This window comes from Pseudophryne corroboree, chromosome 11, assembly GCF_028390025.1.
Source record: "Pseudophryne corroboree isolate aPseCor3 chromosome 11, aPseCor3.hap2, whole genome shotgun sequence".
NCBI classification, from domain to species: domain Eukaryota; kingdom Metazoa; phylum Chordata; class Amphibia; order Anura; family Myobatrachidae; genus Pseudophryne; species Pseudophryne corroboree.
In genome coordinates, this window is record NC_086454.1 from 114,858,130 (window position 1) to 114,881,622 (window position 23,493).

Consider the following 23,493-nt stretch of genomic DNA (forward strand, 5'->3'; position numbering starts at 1 on the left):
AGATGCCTAAGGCGTGTGCAACCTGAAAGGCTGTATCTTTTGTGGAAAGGGGTCTGGCTTTTTGACATGACCCCTCTTTCATCACTCCGGGGGCATACCTAGCATTCCTGTAGATACTAGGCTGCCCCTGGAGATTCTGCCTGCACTGTCAGCTCCTCCTCAGTGACAGGATCTGGGAGTACCATAGTGCAGCACCCGACTCCCGGAGCACTGAGAAGGAGCTGGCATCACCCCCTGGTGCACTCCCTGCACCCCTTAGTGATGACTCTGCCCTCATTTGGTGTATACAATTTCACATACACAGTTATAAATATATCTGATACATATATATTTTTTTTTAGCTTCCTGTGTCCCTGAGTGCTCCTGGTCAGTTTGGTATGACGTGAGTTATCCTGAATTTAATCCGAATGGAGGAGATTATGAAACCTATGAGAACATCAGGAATGCTGGATATCACCTGTGTGAGAAGCCAGAGAATATTTCCTGCAGAGCAGTGAATTTCCCAGATATACCACTGAATGACTTGGGGCAGAATCTGACATGTGACGTCTCCTATGGGCTCATCTGTAACAACAAAGACCAAGATACGGTTACACCTGTGTGTTATAACTATGAGATAAGTGTATACTGCTGTATTCCTCTCCCAGATTACTGCTTAACTACAACAGTTTACACAAGCACAACATCCACAACTCAGAGTACAACATCACTAACAACAACACCAACAACCACGGTTACTACGACTGCAACTACTCCAGAGACAACTACTCCCACCACTACAAAGGCCTCAACAACCACAACTCAGAGTACAACAACATTGGTATCTACATCACCAACAACCACTGTAACAATTACTCCAGAAATAACAACAACTCCCAAGTTAACAACTATACCAGAAACTTCAACACCTTCTACGTCTACAAAGACTACATCTCCAACTACACGTAAGAATTAAATGGAATTCAAATTTTATTTTGCCCATACAAGGTTTAAACACTGTATCGAAAATAAAAAAAGCTACTCTAATTGAAAGATAAAGGGCCTTATTCAAGTTTGTTAGCAAACCCAAAAATTAGCAATTGGGCAAAACCATATTGCACTTCAGGTGGGGCAGATGTAATATGTGTAGATAGATTTAGATTTGGGTGGGTGTGTTCAAACTGAAATCTAAATTGCAGTGTAAAAATAAAGCAGCCAGTATTTCCCCTCCACAGAAACAAAATAACCCACCCAAATCGAAAGCTCTCTGCACATGTTACATCTGCCCCACCTGCAGTGCAAAATGGTTTTGCCCAATTGCTAACTTTTTTGGTTTGCTAACAAACCTGAATAACATCCCCGAAGTACAGTATCATGCTTAATCAAGCAATGATTCAAAGTTTTACATTTTAGATGTTATGTGACAATAGGGTTTATAATGTGTTGTACGGAAGTTCATTGGCGGAGCATACAGTATGCTCAAAACTATAACTGCACAAGCATGCTATAATGAACATACATTTTAGTTTACACTTACAGTATATTATAGTACAATTACAGACATCTACGTTACATATATTTTCGAAGAAGTTATTATGATTGTCTTAAAACTACATGATAATAGTACCCACTCTGGTTCATACATTTGTGTATTGGTACCTGGTAATAGCACAAATATTTAAATATTTCTACAGTATATTGAGAGCTTTCTCATCTGGAGGCACCCCAAGAACCTCCAAATGACACTACAAGGACCAGCATACACTCTAACTACTGATCCCATGCATGCCTCTCTCAATTTAGAAATATATATGCGTGTGATGTTATCATGTAGCAATATACAAATGTCTGTGTGCACTATTATCTGTAGTGTTAGGACCACCATAACATAGAAACATAGATTTTGATGACAGATAAGAACCACTTGGCCCATTTAGTCTGCCTATGTAGACACACACTCTTACATGCTAGTGTTAATATTTGAGAGCTAATTAACCCACCAGTACATTTTTGGGTTATGCGAGGAAACCAGCCAGAGTACCTGGAGTAAACCCATGCAAGTACAGGGAGAATATACAAACTCCACACAGGGCTGTGGTGGGAATCGAACCCATGACCTCAGTGCTGTGAGGCAGTAATGCTAAGTGGCTGGTGGATTAATCATATCTTTGCAAATACTGTATATGTTACTGAGATTTTTGCATTTCTATTATCATATAGGGCGTAACTCTCTTTCTTTAACGTCCTAGTGGATGCTGGGGACTCCGTAAGGACCATGGGGAATAGACGGGCTCCACAGGAGACAGGGCACTTTAAGAAAGAATTAGGAATACTGGTGTGCACTGGCTCCTCTCTCTATGTCCCTCCTCCAGACCTCAGTTTGAATCTGTGCCCGGACGAGCTGGGTGCACTTTAGTGAGCTCTCCTGAGCTTGCTGAATAGAAAGTATTTTGTTAGGTTTTTTTATTTTCAGAGAGATCTGCTGGCAACAGACTCTCTGCTACGTGGGACTGAGGGGAGAGAAGCAGACCTACTCACTGTGGATAGGTCATGCTTCTTAGGCTACTGGACACCATTAGCTCCTGAGGGATCGAACACAGGAACGCACCCTTGGTCGTCCGATCCCAGAGCCGCGCCGCCGTCCCCCTCGCAGAGCCAGAAGCCGGCGTGAAAAGCAAGAAGACTTCGAAAGCGGCGGCAGAAGACTCCAGTCTTCATATGAGGTAGCGCACAGCACTGCAGCTGTGCGCCATTGCTCCCACATTACACCCGCACACTCCGGTCACTGTAGGGTGCAGGGCGGGGCGCCCTGGGCAGCAATTAAGTACCTCTTGGCATAAAAGAGCATATATACAGTTGGGCACTGTATATATGCATGGGCCCCCGCCATTATTGTACACAAATCGTGGGACAGAAGCCCGCCGCTGAGGGGGCGGGGCTTCTTCCTCAGCACTCACCAGCGCCATTTTCTCTCCACAGCTCCGCTGAGAGGAAGCTCCCCAGGCTCTCCCCTGCAGAATCACGGTAGAAAGAGTGTAAAAAGAGGGGGGGGGGGGGGGGGGGCACATAAATTTAGCGCAAAATCAGTGTATACAGCAGCTACTGGGAAACACTAAGTTACTGTGTAATTCCTGGGTCATATAGCGCTGGGGTGTGTGCTGGCATACTCTCTCTCTGTCTCTCCAAAGGGCCTTGTGGGGGTTCTGTCCTCAAATAGAGCATCCCCTGTGTGTGTGGTGTGTCGGTACGCTTGTGTCGACATGTTTGATGAGGAAGGCTATGTGGAAGCAGAGCAGGTGCAGATGAATGTGGTATCGCCGCCGACACCCGATTGGATGGATATGTGGAAGGGTTTAAATGATAATGTTAATTCCTTGCATAAAAGGTTGGATAAAGCTGAAGCCTTGGGACAGTCAGGGTCTCAACCCATGCCTGACCCTACAACGCAGAGGCCGTCAGGGTCTCAGAAGCGTCCACTATCCCAAATAGTTGACACAGATGTCGACACGGATTCTGACTCCAGTGTCGATGGCGATGATGCAAAGCTGCAGCCTAAAATGGCTAAAGCCATCCGCTACATGATTATAGCAATGAAGGATGTATTACACATCTCAGAGGAAAATCCAGTCCCTGACAAGAGGGTTTATATGTTTGGGGAAAAAAGGCATGAGGTGACTTTTCCCCCTTCACATGAATTAAACGAGTTATGTGAAAAGCTTGGGAATCTCCAGATAGGAAAGTGCAGATTTCCAAACGGTTGCTTATGGCGTATCCTTTCCCGCCAACGGACAGGTTACGCAGGGAATCCTCCCCTAGGGCAGACAAAGCTTTGACACGCTTATCTAAGAAGGTAGCCCTGCCGTCACAGGATACGGCCACCCTAAAGGATCCTGCGGATAGAAAGCAGGAAGGGATCCTGAAGTCCATTTATACACATTCAGGTACTCTGCTAAGGCCGGCAATTGCGTTGGCCTGGATGTGTAGTGCTGTCGCAGCATGGACAGATACTTTATCTGAGGAACTTGATACCTTGGACAAGGATACTATATTACTGACCCTGGGGCATATAAAAGACGCTGTCCTGTATATGAGAGATGCCCAGAGGGATATTACCCTACTGGGCTCTAGAATAAATGCAATGTCGATTTCGGCCAGACGGGTCCTGTGGACTCGGCAATGGACAGGTGATGCCAACTCAAAACGGCACATGGAGGTTTTACCTTATAAGAGTGAGGAATTGTTTGGGGACGGTCTCTCGGACCTAGTTTCCACAGCTATGGCTGGGAAGTCAAATTTTTTGCCATATATTCCCTCACAACCTAAGGAAGCACCGTATTACCAAATGCAGTCCTTTCGATCACAAAGAGGCAAGAAAGTCCGAGGTGCGTCCTTTCTTGCCAGAGGCAGGGGTAGAGGAAAGAAGCTGCACAATACAGCTAGTTCCCAGGAACAGAAGTCCTCCCCGGCTTCCACTAAACCCACCGCATGACGCTGGGGCTCCACAGGTGGAGCCAGGATCGGTGGGTGCGCGTCTCCGACATTTCAGTCGCCAGTGGGTTCGCTCACAGGTGGATCCCTGGGCTATGCAGATTGTGTCTCAGGGATACAAGCTGGAATTCGAAGTGATGCCCCCTCACCGTTACCTCAAATCGGCCCTGCCAGCTTCCCCCTTGGAGAGGGAAATAGTGTTAGCGGCAATTCACAATTTATATCTCCAGCAGGTGGCGGTGAAGGTTCCCCTCCTTCAACAGGGAAGGGGTTACTATTCCACTATGTTTGTGGTACCGAAACCGGACGGTTCGGTCAGACCCATTTTGAATTTAAAATCCCTGAACATTTACCTGAAAAGGTTCAAGTTCAAGATGGAATCGCTCAGAGCGGTCATTGCAAGCCTGGAAGAGGGGGATTTTATGGTGTCTCTGGACATAAAGGATGCTTACCTGCATGTCCCCATTTATCCACCTCATCAGGAGTACCTCAGATTCATGGTACAGGATTGTCATTACCAATTCCAGACGTTGCCGTTTGGTCTCTCCACGGCACCGAGAATATTTACCAAGGTAATGGCGGAAATGATGGTGCTCCTGCGAAAGCAAGGAGTCACAATTATCCCATACTTGGACGATCTCCTCATAAAGGCGAGGTCCAGAGAGCAGTTACTGATCAGCGTAGCACGCTTTCGGGAAGTGTTACAACAGCACGGCTGGATTCTGAATATTCCAAAGTCGCAGCTGATTCCTACGACGCGTCTGCCCTTCCTGGGCATGATTCTGGACACAGACCAGAAGAAGGTTTTTCTCCCGACGGAGAAGGCGCAGGAACTCATGACGCTGGTCAGAGACCTCTTAAAACCAAAACAGGTGTCGGTGCATCACAGCACGAAAGTCCTGGGAAAGATGGTGGCGTCATACGAGGCCATTCCCTTCGGCAGGTTCCATGCGAGGACCTTTCAGTGGGATCTGTTGGACAAGTGGTCCGGATCGCATCTACAGATGCATCGGCTGATCACCCTATCCACCAGGGCCAGGGTGTCTCTTCTGTGGTGGCTGCAGAGTGCTCACCTTCTCAAGGGTCGCAGATTCGGCATTCAGGACTGGGTCCTGGTGACCACGGATGCAAGCCTCCGAGGGTGGGGGGCAGTCACACTGGGAAGAAATTTCCAGGGTCTGTGGTCAAGTCAGGAGACTAGCCTTCACATCAATATCCTGGAACTAAGGGCCATATACAACGCTCTAAGTCAAGCGGAGACCCTGCTTCGCGACCAATCGGTGCTGATTCAATCAGACAACATCACCGCAGTGGCTCATGTAAACCGCCAAGGTGGCACAAGGAGCAGGGTGGCGATGGCGGAAGCCACCAGAATTCTTCGCTGGGCAGAGAATCACGTGAGAGCACTGTCAGCAGTGTTCATTCCGGGAGTGGACAACTGGGAAGCAGACTTCCTCAGCAGGCACGACCTCCACCCGGGAGAGTGGGGACTTCATCAAGATGTCTTCGCGCAGATTGCCAGTCGGTGGGAGCTTCCACAGGTGGACATGATGGCATCCCGCCTCAACAAAAAACTACAGAGGTATTGCGCCAGGTCAAGAGACCCTCAGGCGATAGCTGTAGACGCACTAGTGACACCGTGGGTGTTCCAGTCGGTTTATGTTTTTCCTCCTCTTCCTCTCATACCCAAGGTACTGAGAATCATAAGAAAAAGAGGAGTGAGAACAATACTAATTGTATCGGATTGGCCAAGAAGGACTTGGTATCCAGAGCTGCAAGAAATGCTCACAGAGGACCCATGGCCTCTGCCTCTAAGGCAGGATCTGTTGCAGCAGGGGCCCTGTCTGTTCCAAGACATACCGCGGCTGCGTTTGACGGCATGGCGGTTGAACGCCGGATCCTAGCAGAAAAAGGGATTCCGGATGAGGTTATTCCTACGCTAATAAAGGCTAGGAAAGACGTGACGGCTAAACATTATCACCGTATATGGCGAAAATATGTTGCTTGGTGTGAGGCCAGGAATGCCCCTACAGAGGAATTCCAGCTGGGCCGTTTCCTTCACTTCCTACAGTCGGGAGTGACTTTGGGCCTAAAATTGGGGTCCATTAAGGTCCAGATTTCGGCCCTATCAATTTTCTTCCAAAATTAACTAGCTTCTCTGCCTGAAGTTCAGACGTTTGTAAAGGGAGTGCTGCATATTCAGCCCCCGTTTGTGCCTCCAGTGGCACCTTGGGATCTTAACGTGGTGTTGAGTTTCCTGAAATCACACTGGTTTGAGCCACTTAAAACCGTGGAGTTAAAATATCTCACGTGGAAGGTGGTCATGCTATTAGCCTTGGCTTCGGCGAGGCGTGTGTCAGAATTGGCGGCTTTGTCACATAAAAGCCCCTATCTGGTTTTCCATATGGATAGGGCAGAATTGCGGACTCGTCCGCAATTCCTGCCAAAAGTGGTGTCATCTTTTCATATGAACCAACCTATTGTGGTGCCTGTGGCTACTTGTGACTTGGAGGATTCCGAGTTACTGGACGTAGTCAGGGCTTTCAAGGTTTATGTAGCCAGAACGGCTAGAGTCAGGAAAACTGAGTCGCTGTTTATCCTGTATGCATCCAACAAGCTGGGTGCTCCTGCTTCAAAGCAAACTATTGCTCGCTGGATCTGTAACACGATTCAGCATGCTCATTCTGCGGCTGGATAGCCGCTGCCAAAATCAGTTAAAGCCCATTCCACTAGGAAGGTGGGCTCTTCTTGGGCGGCTGCCCGAGGGGTCTCGGCATTACAACTATGCCGAGCTGCTACTTGGTCAGGTTCAAACACTTTTGCAAAGTTCTACAAGTTTGATACCCTGGCTGAGGAGGACCTTGAGTTTGCTCATTCGGTGCTGCAGAGTCATCTGCACTCTCCTGCCCGTTTGGGTGCTTTGGTATAATCCCTATGGTCCTTACGGAGTCCCAGCATCCACTAGGACGTTAGAGAAAATAAGATTTTACTTACCGGTAAATCTATTTCTCGTAGTCCGTAGTGGATGCTGGGCGCCCGTCCCAAGTGCGGACTCCTTCTGCAATACTTGTATATAGTTATTGCTTAAATAAGGGTTATTTTATGGTTGCATCAGGTTTATCTGATGCTCTGTTGTTGTTCATACTGTTAACAGGGTAAGGTTATCACGAGTTATACGGTGTGGTTGGTGTGGCTGTTATGAGTCTTACCCTGGATTCCAAAATCCTTCCTTGTACTGTCAGCTCTTCCGGGCACAGTTTCCTTAACTGAGGTCTGGAGGAGGGACATAGAGGGAGGAGCCAGTGCACACCAGTATTCCTAATTCTTTCTTAAAGTGCCCTGTCTCCTGCGGAGCCCGTCTATTCCCCATGGTCCTTACGGAGTCCCCAGCATCCACTACGGACTACGAGAAATAGATTTACCAGTAAGTAAAATCTTATTTTTCCTGGTCCATTGCAGTGTGCTGGAGGAATTATGTGTTATTTATCCTTGTCTAGATTAGACCCTCTCTTACAAGCACCTACAGTATAATAGACCCATAAATTGTCATAGTCATACATCTCCATGTGTGACTGAAGGAGCATAACTGGACTTTCTCGCATACCTGCAAGCTAAATTCAGTGTGGATGTGTAGACTGAAAAGTAGGCATGTCGAGTTTAAAAAATATGTATGCATTAATACGCAGATGTGTTTTTTTGCATAGCGACTAGTGCTGTACAAGTGTGCACCCATAATGATTATGGGTACCACGCCGAAGGTATGCATAGGGGCGGTGTGTCTGCAGATATGTGTAAAACGCTGCATACTGTATGGGTAATGATATACACAGTTTTTGCCATGGACGCAATGTGGGAGCAATTTTTTCTAACTTATTTTAGTTTCAAAGCTTTATTAGGTTTTCACAGTTTGAGATAAGATATAAAATCACAATATATTCATTTAAACTGAGTAATGTCATCTACATGACTATATGTATGGAATACAATGTTTCAGGAATAATAAAGGAACGTGGCTGGAAATGAGTATATTCCTGGCCAGTACAACAACTTAAACGCATATAAACAATTTTATAATTTTAGACAATTTAGAATTAGGTTAATGCATAAAGCATTTATACTCACAGTCTATGTAAATATAAAATTCAGTGTAGGGTAAAGAGCATTAAATTTATCTATAACTGGTACAGTATCTATAGTTAATTCCAACCCTATTGGAAGCAAAAGACTCAGTTACAGTGAGACAAGAAGAATAATATCCACAAATTCAGTTAAGAACATAATATGGGGGGAGACGCAGACATGGGAGGTAAGTGGGAAGGAGATGGGTAAGGGGATGAACTTGAGCAGAGCTCTAGCAACAAAAGATGGTAACCTAAGATACAGCAAAATGGGGACTTGGGACATACATTTCAAATATCTAACCCATATAAGAGTAATCTGTTTCCAGCACAATATTAAGCTGTTTAGGCATCAGGATGTACAGCCATTAATATGCTTGATTGTAATTTGACATCCAAGGAAGCTATAAACTGTCCCCACTTGTCATTGAATTTTGATATTCGATAGCCTGGGTTAAGAGAGAGTGCCCTTTTATCAAAATATAACAACTGCAATAGTCTTGTTTTCAATTCTTGGATCAAGGGGGCATGCTTCTTGGTCCAATAAGTTAGGATAAGTTTTTTAGCTAAAGTCAAAGCTACCGTTAGTAAGGGGATAGCATGTTTCTGTTGCGGAGTTAAAGCCCAGTGCGAGAAATTAAGACAAATGCAGGCTAGAGGATGGGGGGTAAGGGATAGGTTTAGTGTAGCATTAAGGAAGGAAAGAACCTTATGCCAGAAACTGAGTTTTTGGAGCAAGTCCAAAAGCAATGGAAGAATTTAGCATTAGCCATTCTACATTTAGGGCATGATCCAGATTCCGAGGAATCAATATATTTCCTTTGTGCTGGTGCTATATATATCCTATGGATGGTTTTAAAATGTGTTTCCTGGAGATATGCAGAATGTAAAATGGACAGTTTTGGAGTAGTGCTGCAATAATTGTGGAGTTCCATCAATATCCGGTATATCCTTTTTCCAAGATTCTAACAGAGGCAAAACACCTTTGTTTCTCTAACGTCCTAAGTGGATGCTGGGGACTCCGTAAGGACCATGGGGATTAGTGGCTCCGCAGGAGACTGGGCACAACTAAAGAAAGCTTTAGGACTACCTGGTGTGCACTGGCTCCTCCCACTAAGACCCTCCTCCAGACCTCAGTTAGATTCTTGTGCCCGGCTGAGCTGGATACACACTAGGGGCTCTCCTGAGCTCCTAGAAAGAAAGTATATTTTAGGTTTTTTATTTTACAGTGAGATCTGCTGGCAACAGACTCACTGCAGCGAGGGACTAAGGGGAGAAGAAGCGAACCTACCTAACTGGTGGTAGCTTGGGCTTCTTAGGCTACTGGACACCATTAGCTCCAGAGGGATCGACCGCATGGAACCGACCATTGATGTTCGGTCCCGGAGCCGCGCCGCCGGCCCCCTTACAGAGCCAGAAGCAAGAAGAGTCCGGAAAATCGGCGGCAGAAGACATCAGTCTTCACCAAGGTAGCGCACAGTACTGCAGCTGTGCGCCATTGCTCCTCATACACACTTCACACTCCGGTCACTGAGGGTGCAGGGCGCTGGGGGGGGGCGCCCTGAGCAGCAATAAAAACACCTTGGCTGGCAAATATATCACAATATATAGCCCCAGAGGCTATATATGTGATAAATACCCCTGCCAGAATCCATAAAAAAGCGGGAGAAAGGTCCGCGAAAAAGGGGCGGAGCTATCTCCCTCAGCACACTGGCGCCATTTTCTCTTCACAGTGCACCTGGAAGACAGCTCCCCAGGCTCTCCCCTGTAGTTTTCAGGCTCAAAGGGTTAAAAAGAGAGGGGGGGCACAAAATTTAGGCGCAATATTGTTTATACAAGCAGCTATGGGGGGAAAATCACTCAGTTATAGTGTTAATCCCTGCTTTATATAGCGCTCTGGTGTGTGCTGGCATACTCTCTCTCTGTCTCCCCAAAGGACTTTGTGGGGTCCTGTCCTCAGTCAGAGCATTCCCTGTGTGTGTGCTGTGTGTCGGTACGGCTGTGTCGACATGTGGGATGAGGAAGGTTACGTGGAGGTGGAGCAGAGGCCGATAAATGGGATGTCGCCCCCTGTGGGGCCGACACCAGAGTGGATGGATAGGTGGAAGGTATTAACCGACAATGTCAACTCCTTACATAGAAGGCTGGATGACGTAAAACAGCGGTGGGACAGCCGGCTTCTCAGCCCGCGCCTGCCCAGGCGTCTCAAAGGCCATCAGGGGCTCAAAAAAGCGCCCGTTACCTCAGATGGCAGACACAGATGTCGACACGGAGTCTGACTCCAGTGTCGACGAGGTTTAGACATATACACAATCCACTAGGAACATCCGTTACATGATCTCGGCAATGAAAAATGTGTTACGCATTTCTGACATGAACCCAAGTACCACATAAAAGGGGTTTTATTTTTGGGGAGAAAAAGCAGCCAGTGTTTTGTTCCCCCATCAGATGAATGAATGAAGTGTGTAAAGTAGCGTGGTTCCCCCGATAAGAAACTGGTAATTTCTAAAAAGTTACTGATGGCGTACCCTTTCCCGCCAGAGGATAGGTCACGTTGGGAGATATCCCTTAGGGTGGATAAGGCGCTCACACGTTTGTCAAAAAAGGTGGCACTGCCGTCTTAGGATACGGCCACCTTGAAGGAGCCTGCTGATAAAAAGCAGGAGGCTATCCTGAAGTCTATATATACACACTCAGGTTATATACTGAGACCTGCAATTGCCTCAGCATAAATAGTGCTGCTGCAGCGTGGTCTGATACCCTGTCAGATAATATTAAAACTCTAAGACAGGGATAATAGTTTGCTAACATAGAGCATATTAAAGACGTCGTCTTAGATATAAAGGATGCACAGAGGGATATTTGCCGGCTGGCATCCAGAATTAATGCAATGTCCATTCTACCAGGAGGGTATTAGAAACCTGGCAGTGGACAGGTGATGCTGCCTATAAAAGGCACATGGAGATTCTGCCTTATAAGGGTGAGGAATTGTTTGGGGATGGTCTCTGGGACCTCGTATCCACAGCAACAGCTGGGAAGAAAAATTTTTACCTCAGGTTTCCTCACAGCCTAAGAAAGCACTGTATTTTCAGGTACAGTCCTTTCGGCTTCAGAAAAGCAAGCGGGTCAAAGGCGCTTCCTTTCTGCACAGAGACCAGGGAAGAAGGAAAAAGCTGCACCAGCAGCCAGTTCCCAGGATCAAAAATCTTCCCCTGCTTCCTCTGAGTCCACCGCATGACGTTGGGGCTCAACAGGTGGAGACAGGTGCGGTAGGGGCGCGTCTCGGGAACTTCAGGGACCAGTGGGCTTGCCCACAGGTGGATCCCTAGGTTCTGCAAATAGTATCACAGGGATACAGGCTGGAGTTCGAGGCGACTCCCCCTCGCCGTTACCTCACATCAGCCTTGCCTGCTGCCCTCGGTGAAAGGTAGTACTGGCGGCAATTCACAAGCTGTACTTCCAGCAGGTGAAATCAAGGTACCCCTCCTTCAACAAGGCCGGGGTTACTATTCCAAAATGTTGTGGTACCGAAACCAGACGGTTCGGTGAGACCCATTCTAAAATTGAATGCCTTGAACACTTATATACGAAGGTTCAAGTTCAAAATGGAATCGCTCAGGGCGATTATTGCAAGCCTGGAGAATTTCATGGTATCACTGGACATCAAGGATGCTTACCTGCATGTCCCTATTTACCCTCTTCACCAGGAGTACCTCAAAATTGTGGTACAGGATTGTCATTACCAATTCCAGACGTTGCCGTTGGTCGGTCCCCGGCACAGAGGTATTTACCAAGGTAATGGCCGAAATAATTATCCCGTACTTGGACGATCTCCTTATAAAGGCGAGGTCCAGGGAGCAGTTGTTCGGCGGAGCAGCACTATCTCGGAAAGTGCTACAACAGCACGGCTGGATTCTGAATATTCCAAAGTCGCAGCTGGTTCCTACGACGCGTCTACTGTTCCTGGGTATGGTTCTGGACACAGAACAGGATAAAAAGGGTTTCTCCCGGAGGAGAAGTCCAAGGAGTTGTCGTCTCTAGACAGAGACCTCCTAATACGTATACAGGTGTCGGTGCATCAATGCATGCGAGCCCTGGGAAGGATGGTAGCTTCTTATGAAGAAATTCCATTCGCCAGGTCCCATGCAAGGATTTTCCAGTGGGATCTGTTGGACAAGTGGTCCGGGTCGTATCTTCAGATGCATCGGCGGATAACCCTGTCTCTAAGGGCCAGGGTGTCGCTGTTGTGGTGGCTGCAGAGTGCTCATCTTCTAGGGGGCCGCAGATTCGGCATACAGGACTGGGTCCTGGTGACCACGGATGCCAGCCTTCAAGGCTGGGGGGCAGTCACACAGGGAAGAAACTTCCAAGGCTATGGAAAAGTCAGGAGACTTCCCTACACATAAATATTCTGGAACTAAGGGCCATTTACAATGCCCTAAGTCAGGCTAGACCCCTGCTTCAACACCGGCCGGTGCTGATCCAGTCAGACAACATCACGGCGGTCGCTCATGTAAACCGACAGGGCGGCACAAGAAGCAGGATGGCGATGGCAGAAGCCACAAGGATTCTCCGATGGGTGGAAAATCATGTGTTAGCACTGTCAGCAGTGTTCATTCCCGGAGTGGACAACTGAGAAGCAGACTTTCTCAGAAGACACGACCTCCACCCGGGAGAGTGGGGACTTCATCCAGAAGTTTTCCAAATGATTGTACACCGTTGGGAAAGGCCACAGGTGGACATGATGGCGTCCCGCCTCAACAAAAAGCTACAAAGATATTGCGCCAGGTCAAGGGACCCTCAGGCGATAGCTGTGGATGCTCTGGTAACACCGTGGGTGTACCAGTCGGTGTATGTGTTCCCTTCTCTGCCTCTCTTACCCAGGGTAATGAGAATAATAAGAAGGAGAGGAGTAAGAACTATAATCATTGTTCCGGGTTGGCCAAGAAGGGCTTGGTAACCAGAACTCCAAGAAATTATCTCAGAGGACCCATGGCCTCTGCCGCTCAGACAGGACCTGCTGCAGCAGGGGGCCTGTCTGTTCCAAGACGTACCGCGGCTGCGTTTGACGGCATGGCGGTTGAACGCCGGATCCTGAAGGAAAAGGGCATTCCGGAGGAAGTTATCCCTACGCTATTTAAAGCTAGGAAAGAAGTAAACGCAAACCATTATCACCGCATATGGTGGAAATATGTTGCGTGCTGTGAGGCCAGGAAGGCCCCAAAGGAGAAATTTCAGCTAGGTCGATTTCTGCACTTCCTACAGTCAGAGGTGACTATGGGCCTAAAATTGGGTTCCATGAAGGTCCAGATTTCGGCTCTATCGATTTTCTTCCAAAATAGAACTGGCTTCACTGCCTGAAGTTCGGACTTTTGTTAAGGGAGTGCTGCATAGTCAGCCCCCGTTTGTGCCTCCAGTGGCACCGTGGGATTTTAACGTAGTGTTGGATTTCCTGAAGTCGCATTGAGTTGAGCCACTTAAATCCGTGGAGCTACAATACCTCACGTGGAAAGTGGTCATGCTGTGGGCCTTGGCGTCGGCCAGGCGTGTATCAGAATTGGCGGTTTTGTCATGCAAAAGCCCTTATCTGTATTTTATATGGATAAGGCGGAATTGAGGACTCGTTCCCAATTCCTTCCTAAGGTGGTATCAGTTTTCATGTGAACCAACCTATTGTGGTGCCTGCGGCTACTTGGGACTTGGAGGATTCCAAGTTTTTTCTGGACGTAGTCAGGGCCCTGAAAAATATATGTTTCCAGGACGGCTGGAGTCAGAAAGACTGACTCGCTATTTATCCTGTATGCACCCAACAAGCTGGGTGCTCCTGCTTCTAAGCAGACTATTGCTCGCTGGATCTGTAGCACGATTCAACTTGCACATTCTGCGGCTGGACTGCCGCACCCTAAATCTGTAAAAGCCCATTCCACGAGGAAAGTGGGCTCTTCTTGGGCGGCTGCCCGAGGGATCTCGGCTTTACAAATTTGCCGAGCTGTTACTTGGTCGGTGTCAAACACTTTTGCAAGAGTCTACAAGTTTCATACCCTGGCTGAGGAGGACCTAGAGTTTGCTCATTCGGTGCTGCAGAGTCATCCGCACTCTCCCGTCCGTTTGGGAGCTTTGGTATAACCCCTATGGTCCTTACGGAGTCCCCAGCATCCACTTAGGACGTTAGAGAAAATAAGATTTTACTCACCGGTAAATCTATTTCTCGTAGTCCGTAGTGGATGCTGGGCGCCCATCCCAAGTGCGGATTGTCTGCAATACTTGTATATAGTAATTGCCTAACTAAAGGGTTATTGTTGAGCCATCTGTTGAGAGGCTCATTTGTTATCATACTGTTAACTGGGTATTGTATCACGAGTTATACGGTATGATTGGTGTGGCTGGTATGAGTCTTACCCGGGATTCAAAATCCTTCCTATTTGTGTCAGCTCTTCCGGGCACAGTATCCTAACTGAGGTCTGGAGGAGGGTCTTAGGGGGAGGAGCCAGTGCACACCAGGTAGTCCTAAAGCTTTCTTTAGTTGTGCCCAGTCTCCTGCGGAGCCGCTAATCCCCATGGTCCTTACGGAATCCCCAGCATCCACTACGGACTACGAGAAATAGATTTACCGGTGAGTAAAATCTTATTTATTACGCGGAGAAAGTAGTAATGTGTATAAGGAAGAAGATTTTAACTTACGGGATGGAAGAGAACGAAGCAGATTAGCGAAAGGGGAATTAACCTTAGTAAACTGACAGGCATTTTGCAAGGAAGAGATGTAATGGCGTACTTGAAGGTATAGGTAGAAGTGAGAATTAGGTATATCGTATTGTTCCACTATGTGTGCAAATGAGAAAATATGACCACCCGGATCAAACAGTTTAGTTGCTAGATTTAGTCCCTTTTCACGCCACACTCTGATTGCGGGGTTGTGCAGGGAGGGCTGGAAGGCTGGATTGCCCCATATCGGGATAAACGGGGAGTATCTGTGGTTAGATTGCAAAGTCTTGTGAATTGCAAGCCAACTGTCATATGTGTCTTTAAAGAGTATATGCTGTAGAACTGATGGGGGGATGAGTTGTATTGGGGAATGAAGGAGGGCTCCTGGGGATAACGGCAGGAAAATAGATTGTTCTAGAGTATTATCAACGTAGTCTGAAGTCTCTAATAACCAATCTGATATATAACGGAATTGTGCAACCCTAGAATACAGCTGAAAATCTGGAATCCCCAAACCACCTTCCCTTTTGTTTTTTGTCAGTTTCAGAAGGGATAGCCTAGGCCTTTTATTCTGCCAAAGAAAGGATGAAACGGCTTTATTAAGTTTGAGGACATCTGGAGATGTAATGGTACAAGGAAGCATTTGTATAGCGTAGTAAATTTTAGGGAATATTATACTTTTGACAACGGCTGTCCTGCCTAGTAGAGATAATGGTAGTTTATTCCATCCATCCAATTGAGAAAGAACTTTATTAAGTAAGGATGTAAAGTTGGCTTTGTATATTTGAAGTGGGTTCCTGGTAATTTGAATCCCTAAATATTTTATAGAGTGGTCCTGAATAGTAAATTGATTTATTATCGGCAAGGCTTGGGTTAGAGCAGACAGTGGTGTTATAGGTAAAATATCTGATTTAGAAACATTAATTTTGTATCCAGACTGAGTATGATATGCTGATATTATGTCCATGATTGCGGGGAGGGAAGTTTCAGGGTTCAAAATAAATAGAAGCATATCATCAGCGAAAAGTGAAACTTTTAATTCTGATGAGGCGATCGTTATACCTTTAAACAAAGCGGCTGATCGAAGTGACATTGCTAGAGGTTCGATCGCTAAAGCAAACAGGAGTGGGGATAGGGGACACCCTTGTCTCGTGCCTCTCTGAATAGGAAAGGGGGGGGGGACAAAAAGCCATTACATGCTATCTGGGTAGAAGAAGAGTTATACAGAGTCTGGATAAAGGAGATAAAGAGAGCAGGGAAAACAAAGCGTTCCATAGTGGTAAACAGATGAGGCCAAAGTATTAAATCGAAGGCCTTTTCTGCATCCACACTTAGTATCATCTTTTCATCTGTGTCTGGAGCCTTGCCATAGAACGCTTGGATCGCTGCTAGAACTTTCCTAATATTTATAACAGAGTGCCTGCCTTTAATAAAACCTGTCTGGTCTTGATGAATAATGTGCGGCAACACAGGATTTAACCTAGTAGCGAGGATTTTCGTTAGTATTTTGTAGTCTGAATTTAACAAAGAAATTGGTCTATAAGACCCAGGTAAATCATGTGGTCTACCAGGTTTAGGAAGGACCTTAATGATGGCTGAATTAAAATAAAGGGGGGTATTATGATTGAAAAGGATAGAGTTAAAAACAGAGACCAAAATAGGGCAAATTCTAACACTGAACATCCTGTAAAAATCTCCACTAAACCCATCAGGACCAGGAGATTTAGCCTGCTTGAGTGTTTTAACTGCGTCTCGGACTTCTGTTAATGATATGGGATCAGTCAGTCGCAAAATAAATTCTTCAGGGACAGGAGTGAAAGAAATGTTTGTCAGGGAGGAAGGAATATGTGAAGAGTGTTTCAATTCCATGTTTGGTCCGGAGGGATCTAAAGAATAGGGTGTAGAGTATAGTTCAGCATAGAACGTTCTCATAACATCAGTAATTTGTTTATTGGATGTAGTGTGGGAACCATCAGGCAGTAGTAATGGTTGGACAGCCATAGCAGGTCTGGTGCCATTCAAAATATTAGTGAGTAATTTACTCGTCTTGTTACCAAATTGGTGATATTTAAAATTGGAAACAAACTGAGATTTATCTGTTAGTGATTGAAGAACTTCATCAAAGTGAGCCTGTGCCGTAAGATAATTTATCCTATTCGTGGGTGTCGGGTCTCTAGTGTAAGTAGAATATGCGTCAGTAAGTAGTTGTTGTTTAATAAGATAGGATTCTAAAGTTGACTTTCTCAATTGGGATTCATAAGACATAATAGACCCCCTTAGTACTGCTTTAGCCGTCATCAAATATAAGGCAGGATCCGAGGCCAAACTACTTTCATTATTGAGATGAAAGTCGTCCCAGGAATGATGAACATGAGAAATAAAATTCGGGGAATTGTGTAGGTGAGCAGGGAACCTCCAAATTTTGTGGTCAGAAATTTCATTCTGTGTTTTAAATATTACCCATACAAGTGCATGATCTGAAATAGTAATTGGTTCAATGTCAGATTCTACTACTTGAGTAAACAACGAGTTGGAGAGGGAAATGTAATCTATTCTGGAAAACGTGTGGTGTGCCGAGGACAAGCAAGTATAGCCTTTATCAGTTGGGTGGGTAGCCTTCCATACATCAATCATTTGCAGTAAGTGAAAAAGGGTAGGGACCCCTAATTTAGGGAGAGAGGGTGCACGTGGTTTAGGGTGAGATTTATCCAAGTGTAGGTGAGAAATAAGGTTGAAATCTCCACATAAAATAATATTGGAAGAAGAGAGAGGAAGTAATATACGAAGTATGGTCTTGAAAAAGGTTTTAGTGTAAACATTAGGAGCATATAGATTGCAGAGTGTGTAGGTTTTAGTATAAAGTCGGAAGGACACCACTACATATCTGCCATTTGGGTCTGCTTGGACAGTAACTTCATCTATAGGTAAGGATTTGGAAGCTAGGACTACCACTCCCCTAGATTTGGTATTATAAGGGGCAGATGCAAGAACCTGCCAGTTAAGCATTTGCAACTTAACCGTTTCAGCAGCTAATAGGTGAGTTTCCTGAATACAAGCTATATGTAATTTGAGTTTATTCAGGTATGTAAGTGTCTTACGTCTCTTCGCCGGAGTATGAAATCCCCCGATATTGATGGAACCGATTTTAACATTCGTTACCCTGGGATTAGGGAATGGAAAGTCTGATGGAAGAGGTACGTCTCCAAGAAGCCACTGATTATCCTAGATAAGGGGATAAAACATAAATGGGAAAGAACAAGAGGGTAGGGGGAGACATGAGATAAACACAAACGAAACATGTATAGCAATATACATCGATGCATGAGTAACATGCAGAGAAGTTATTAAACTCCAACTAAGGTAACTTCCGAACCGTATGAAAAAAAGAGATCAGTAGAGCCGTGCGGGGACAGCGGCTATGAGATAATCCTCGATCGGGACATGGCAGAGGCTCCATGGCCCAAAACATGAGTGTATATACCCCTAATAGGATTTGTAAATATTAAAACATATAATAAAATGAAGAGGGTAGAGGAGGGGGAGGGGGGAAGAGGGAGGAGTGGGGGGGGGGAGGGGAGCAAATTATATAAAAAACTCCACATACATATTTTAGTAGCTAAAATATTATGTCACAGGTATCTTAAACTGTATGAGAATAATGGTATTATATATAAAACAGCATATGATAGATGGTAAGTAGAGTCCAAGAACAGGTAAGAGTTTGTATCCCCTATTTAGAGTACATATGTCATATAGCATACTAGCAATCAGAACATAGATGGGAACAGCATACGAGAGATGATGTGTGGAGAAACAGGTGGAATGAAGTTGAAAATGTCCCTTCAAGCTTTGGCTGTCGCTGGAGAATCAGAAATGTCATCATATGCTGCTTGAGATCCTTCATCCAAAAAGGCCAGAGCGTCGGCAGGAGAGATAAAGTCATAATGTTTATCATCAATAAAGATGCGGAGCCTGGCTGGATACATAAGGGCAAACTTTTGTTTGGCTGCCACTAATGAGGAACATATTGGCGAAAACGCTTTACGTGCCTTAGTAAGTTCAACCGAAAAATCTTGGAATATACGAATCCTTGAACCTTCCCAGAGCAAGGTGTGCTCTCTGCGGGACGCCTTCCATATAGCAAGTTTGTGGAGGTAACTCAAACATTTGAAGATAACTACCCTCGGCCTTTTGTCATGCGGTTTTGGGGAGGGTCCAAGTCTATGAACCCTTTCCACTATTAGATCAGAACATTCGGATTCAATTTTCAGGAGTTTAGGTATAGTGGTTTTCACAAAACACATAAGGTCAGGGCCTTTTACAGATTCAGGGACTCTGACTAGTCTTATATTACATCTTCTTGTCCTGTTTTCATTATCGTCTATCTTGTTCCAGAGGTGATAGTTATCTCTCTGGAGTCTGTCAATAGCACTCTGAGCATCGGCTAAGTCGTGGCAGACAGCATCAACCCGGCGTTCAGTGTCACCTACCCTGATCTGCAGCTGTTGTATTTGCTGGGTAATCTCCGTGACTGCCTGTGCTAGGAGAGGAGTCATTGCATGCTTAATAGCCTCCACTATATCTCCATAAGTGGCTGGGGTGTCTGGGGATTTGCGTACCTGTGGTAGGTCTTCATCTGAGGAGGGCGCCGCTGCTTTCTTAGTAGCAGGGAGAGGTGACGCAGCGTCTTGACCCGCCGCCATGTGAGGCTCTGCTTGGCGCTTCTCCAAGCGGCTCTGCTGTTGCTGCTTAGCGGAGGGTGGAGAGGACAGAAATTTATCCATCTGGAGTCCCGAGAGCAGGGAGGTAAATGTGCGGGGGGTAGTGGAGGCAAAGGTGCCGTGATAGTGGTAATTAGCTGAGGGCCACGAAGCGGAGCTGAGCAATCACGCTGCTGCTCCCATGAACCGGGAAGCGGAAGTCTTTTCTAACTTATTTTATCATCAAGATGGTCTTCTAGGAAGAGTCAAAGTTATATCAAACTCCAGCTATTTGCATTTGTGTGTCATCTCAGGATGGATCCACTTGGGACATCTATTTTTTTGAGTATTTTTATTGAATTTTAACAAGAAAAAACCAACAAAGAAGAAAAAATCCCAAAAGAGGCAACAATTACATTTTGAGGCACAGACACAAATATATGTGGAATCAGGGCATAGATGGAGAAGAGAGTTCAGGCGAAAACAATGTGATGATCAATAGACTTTAAGGATGAAGAAAAAAATACAATACATTGATTTAACAGCTCAAAACAGACATTACTATAAGGAACACATAAGGCAAAGACACCCAAGGGTCAAAAAGAGACACAGTAAAGGTGTGGGGGGATGTGAATCCAAAGCTTACCTGGAGGATTTTCACAGAGCCCAAACTCTATCAAGTTTTAAGGGGCATTGCCGCTTGAAGTACATAAACCTCTCATGCGAGATTGACCAAGCCCATCAGGAGAGGAACGTAGGCGCAGGAGGAGCCATTCAGGTCTGAGCAATACAAAAAGATTAATAACAAAGAGCTATAAATACATATATAGGGGTTAAACAAAGGTATTCAAATCTCAATCATATCGACATACTCCACCATTCAGGACCACAACAAGGAAACGTAAGGGCAGGGCTATAACAATTGCTACAAATCAGCTCTGGAGGCTCAATACTTAGGAGAGGAGGCAGAGCATAACCATCCAAACCCAAATGAGCCAAACTAGAATCCAATAAACTCTGTGAAAGATATACAATTGGATCTGCTGGTAACCATCATATGCCTTGGCCACAGAAGAGAACCCCATTAGAAAACTCCAGTACTAATCGGACAAAAGTCCCTAGTCTTTTTTCCAAGGCTGTCTAAGGGAGCTTAATCCACTCACTCCCAAATCTAACAGTAATATAAAGTCCTTTAGAGAAATAGACTACTGGCTGGAGAATGTCTGATACAAAAGACATATAGGAAATGTATATACTGTATAATGGGATAGCATCATACCACTGTGCACAGAGAGTATGTCTGAACCGCAGTTATCGAAAAAACGTGAGAGGGGAGGTTTAAAGTAAAACCCAACTGAGCAATATATTGTTAAACCCACTCTGATAGGTATGAACCACTTAATCCACCCCATGGGACAGCAAAAGAGACCGCCCATCTTGAGCACAGAGTTCAGGAAAGGTAGCGTTGTCTCAATACAGAGAACAATGGTCAATCCCCATAAACCATTTGCTATAGCCACCCAAACTCTGCATGCCTGAATGAGGAGAGATGATAAACAGGCAAGCGAAGATCTGCTAATAAACACTGTAAAGGGGTGACAAATAGTTTTGTTTTCTTTAACATAGCCCTTTGGGTATCTCCCTGCCCTAGAGACCCACTCACAGAAGTGAACAATTTATCATCTAAAAAATAGAGTCTCATGTCCAGCAGTGCCAGATCCCCTCACCTTAAGTTCTACATAATGGGGGTTACAGTATTTAGGTTTGTTAGCAAACCAAAAAGTTAGCAACTGGGCAAAACCATGTTGCATTGCAGGTGGGGCACATGTAACATGTGCAGAGAGTGTTAGATTTGGGTGGGTTATATTGTTTCTGTGCATGGTAAATACTGGCTGCTTGAAAAACAGCCCCAGACCATTTTTCCTAGTCTACCACCTTTGCATTTGGAAGTATGCATTGGGCAGGAAGCTGTCTTCTTGCAGAACATTCTCCAGATTCATCTGTCCATTTTGCCAGACGGTGAAGCATAATCCATCATGCCATACTATGCCTTTCCACTGCTCTAAAGTCAAATAACAGTGTGCTTACCTCCAGCTGAAGATTGGCTTCATCCAAACAGTCCTTGTGCATACATTGCTTTCAGACCCAGTTTGGAACTCTGTAGTGAGTGTTGCATTTGAGAGAAGCTTTTTACACAATTCATGCTTCAGCACTCTTTGGTCCCAATCTCAGACTTTGTGTGGCAGAGCTGTTGTTGATTCTAAACTTTTAAACTTCAAAATAATAGCAGTAATAATTGGCAGAATCATAACTAGAAAAGGCAGATGTTTCCCATTTATATAAAATACACTTAAATTATATGTGTACATGATATCTATATGCTGTATACTGTATAAAAGGCAAATACCACTGACTCATCACAAAACCTACTGAACCATAAGGACTAGGAACTTGACATTTGGACAGTAGCTTGCTTTTGTGATGTAGGCACCCACTAAGAAGGGATTTTTCAAAATTCCACTTACAAAGGGGTTAAAAGGGGTGAGATGATTATTGGGAATTCCCTCCTCACAGAGGAGTTAAGACAGCCCACCCAGCCAGGGCTATAAAGAATGCATGGTGTCAGCCATACCAAGTTGCAGAGGGGGGAGGACACAATGCTCTGTTCCTGGACTTCCTTGCCAGTGGCAGTTGCTACTATTTGAATAATGGACTGCTCTGCAACTGCCACTGGCAAAGAAGTCCAGCCTTATGGTTCAGGAGATTGTGCAACGAGTCAGTTGTATTTGCCTTATATATATATATATATATATATAGTAGATTTCAGATATAAGTACTTACCCAATCTGTTTCCAGGTAGGAGAGGATAGTGTCTCAATTATCAGAGGTTAACCTGTCACTTGAACTAAACATTGCCGAACCTTTCAGAGAGCAACAGGAGGAAAGAAGAGATAGATATTTTCACTCTTAAATGCATTAAAGGAAAGCTTGATACTCAGCAACTGCTTATCTACTGTGTAAAGCAGGCCTCTCCAACCTGCGGCCCTCCAGCTGTACTGAAAATACAATTCCCAGCATTCCCTGCCACAGTTTTGCTGTCAGAAAATGCTAAAACTGTGGAAGGGCATGCTGGAATGTGTAGTTTCACAACAGCTGGAGGGCCACAGGTTGGACAGGCCTGGTGTAAAGGGTACCGACAGCTCTCTCACTGACCTTAAGTGTTGTGCAGAAATATTTACCTTTTTACCTCAAAGGAGGAGCCCTAAGGAGTGCAAGAAGCTACGCAAGGAGACCTAGGGCCCTTTGGAATAGAGTCAGCCTATCCCTGCAAACTTTACATATATAACATACAGAGTGGGCGGAGCTTGGATTGGACCCAGCATTTACAGCACTGAACAGGGCAGCATCAGAGGCGGGATGGGACAGAGAAGGATGCATATTATTCTTAGTTCCAGCCTTTAGACAGCATCAATCTGTGAAAGGCCCACCCAGAGGTGCAACCTGAC

At 45.4% G+C, this 23,493-nt stretch overlaps 1 protein-coding gene and 1 long non-coding RNA gene across 2 annotated transcripts in view; one reads left to right on the forward strand and one right to left on the reverse strand.

Annotated features, from left to right (window-relative positions):
• Window positions 1-23,493, forward strand: part of LOC134968664 (mucin-5AC-like) — a 509,092-nt gene that overhangs the window by 264,997 nt on the left and 220,602 nt on the right. The window contains exon 28 of the mRNA XM_063944186.1: window positions 342-944. Within this exon, the coding sequence (XP_063800256.1) occupies window positions 342-944 (603 nt within the window). The remainder of the gene's footprint in view (window positions 1-341; window positions 945-23,493) is intronic.
• LOC134969058 (uncharacterized) lies at window positions 465-22,905 on the reverse strand. Its single transcript, XR_010189396.1, has 4 exons — window positions 22,829-22,905; window positions 22,076-22,260; window positions 20,634-20,767; window positions 465-564 (listed from the first exon to the last, which is right to left on the reverse strand). It is a non-coding gene; the product is annotated as an uncharacterized LOC134969058 (long non-coding RNA).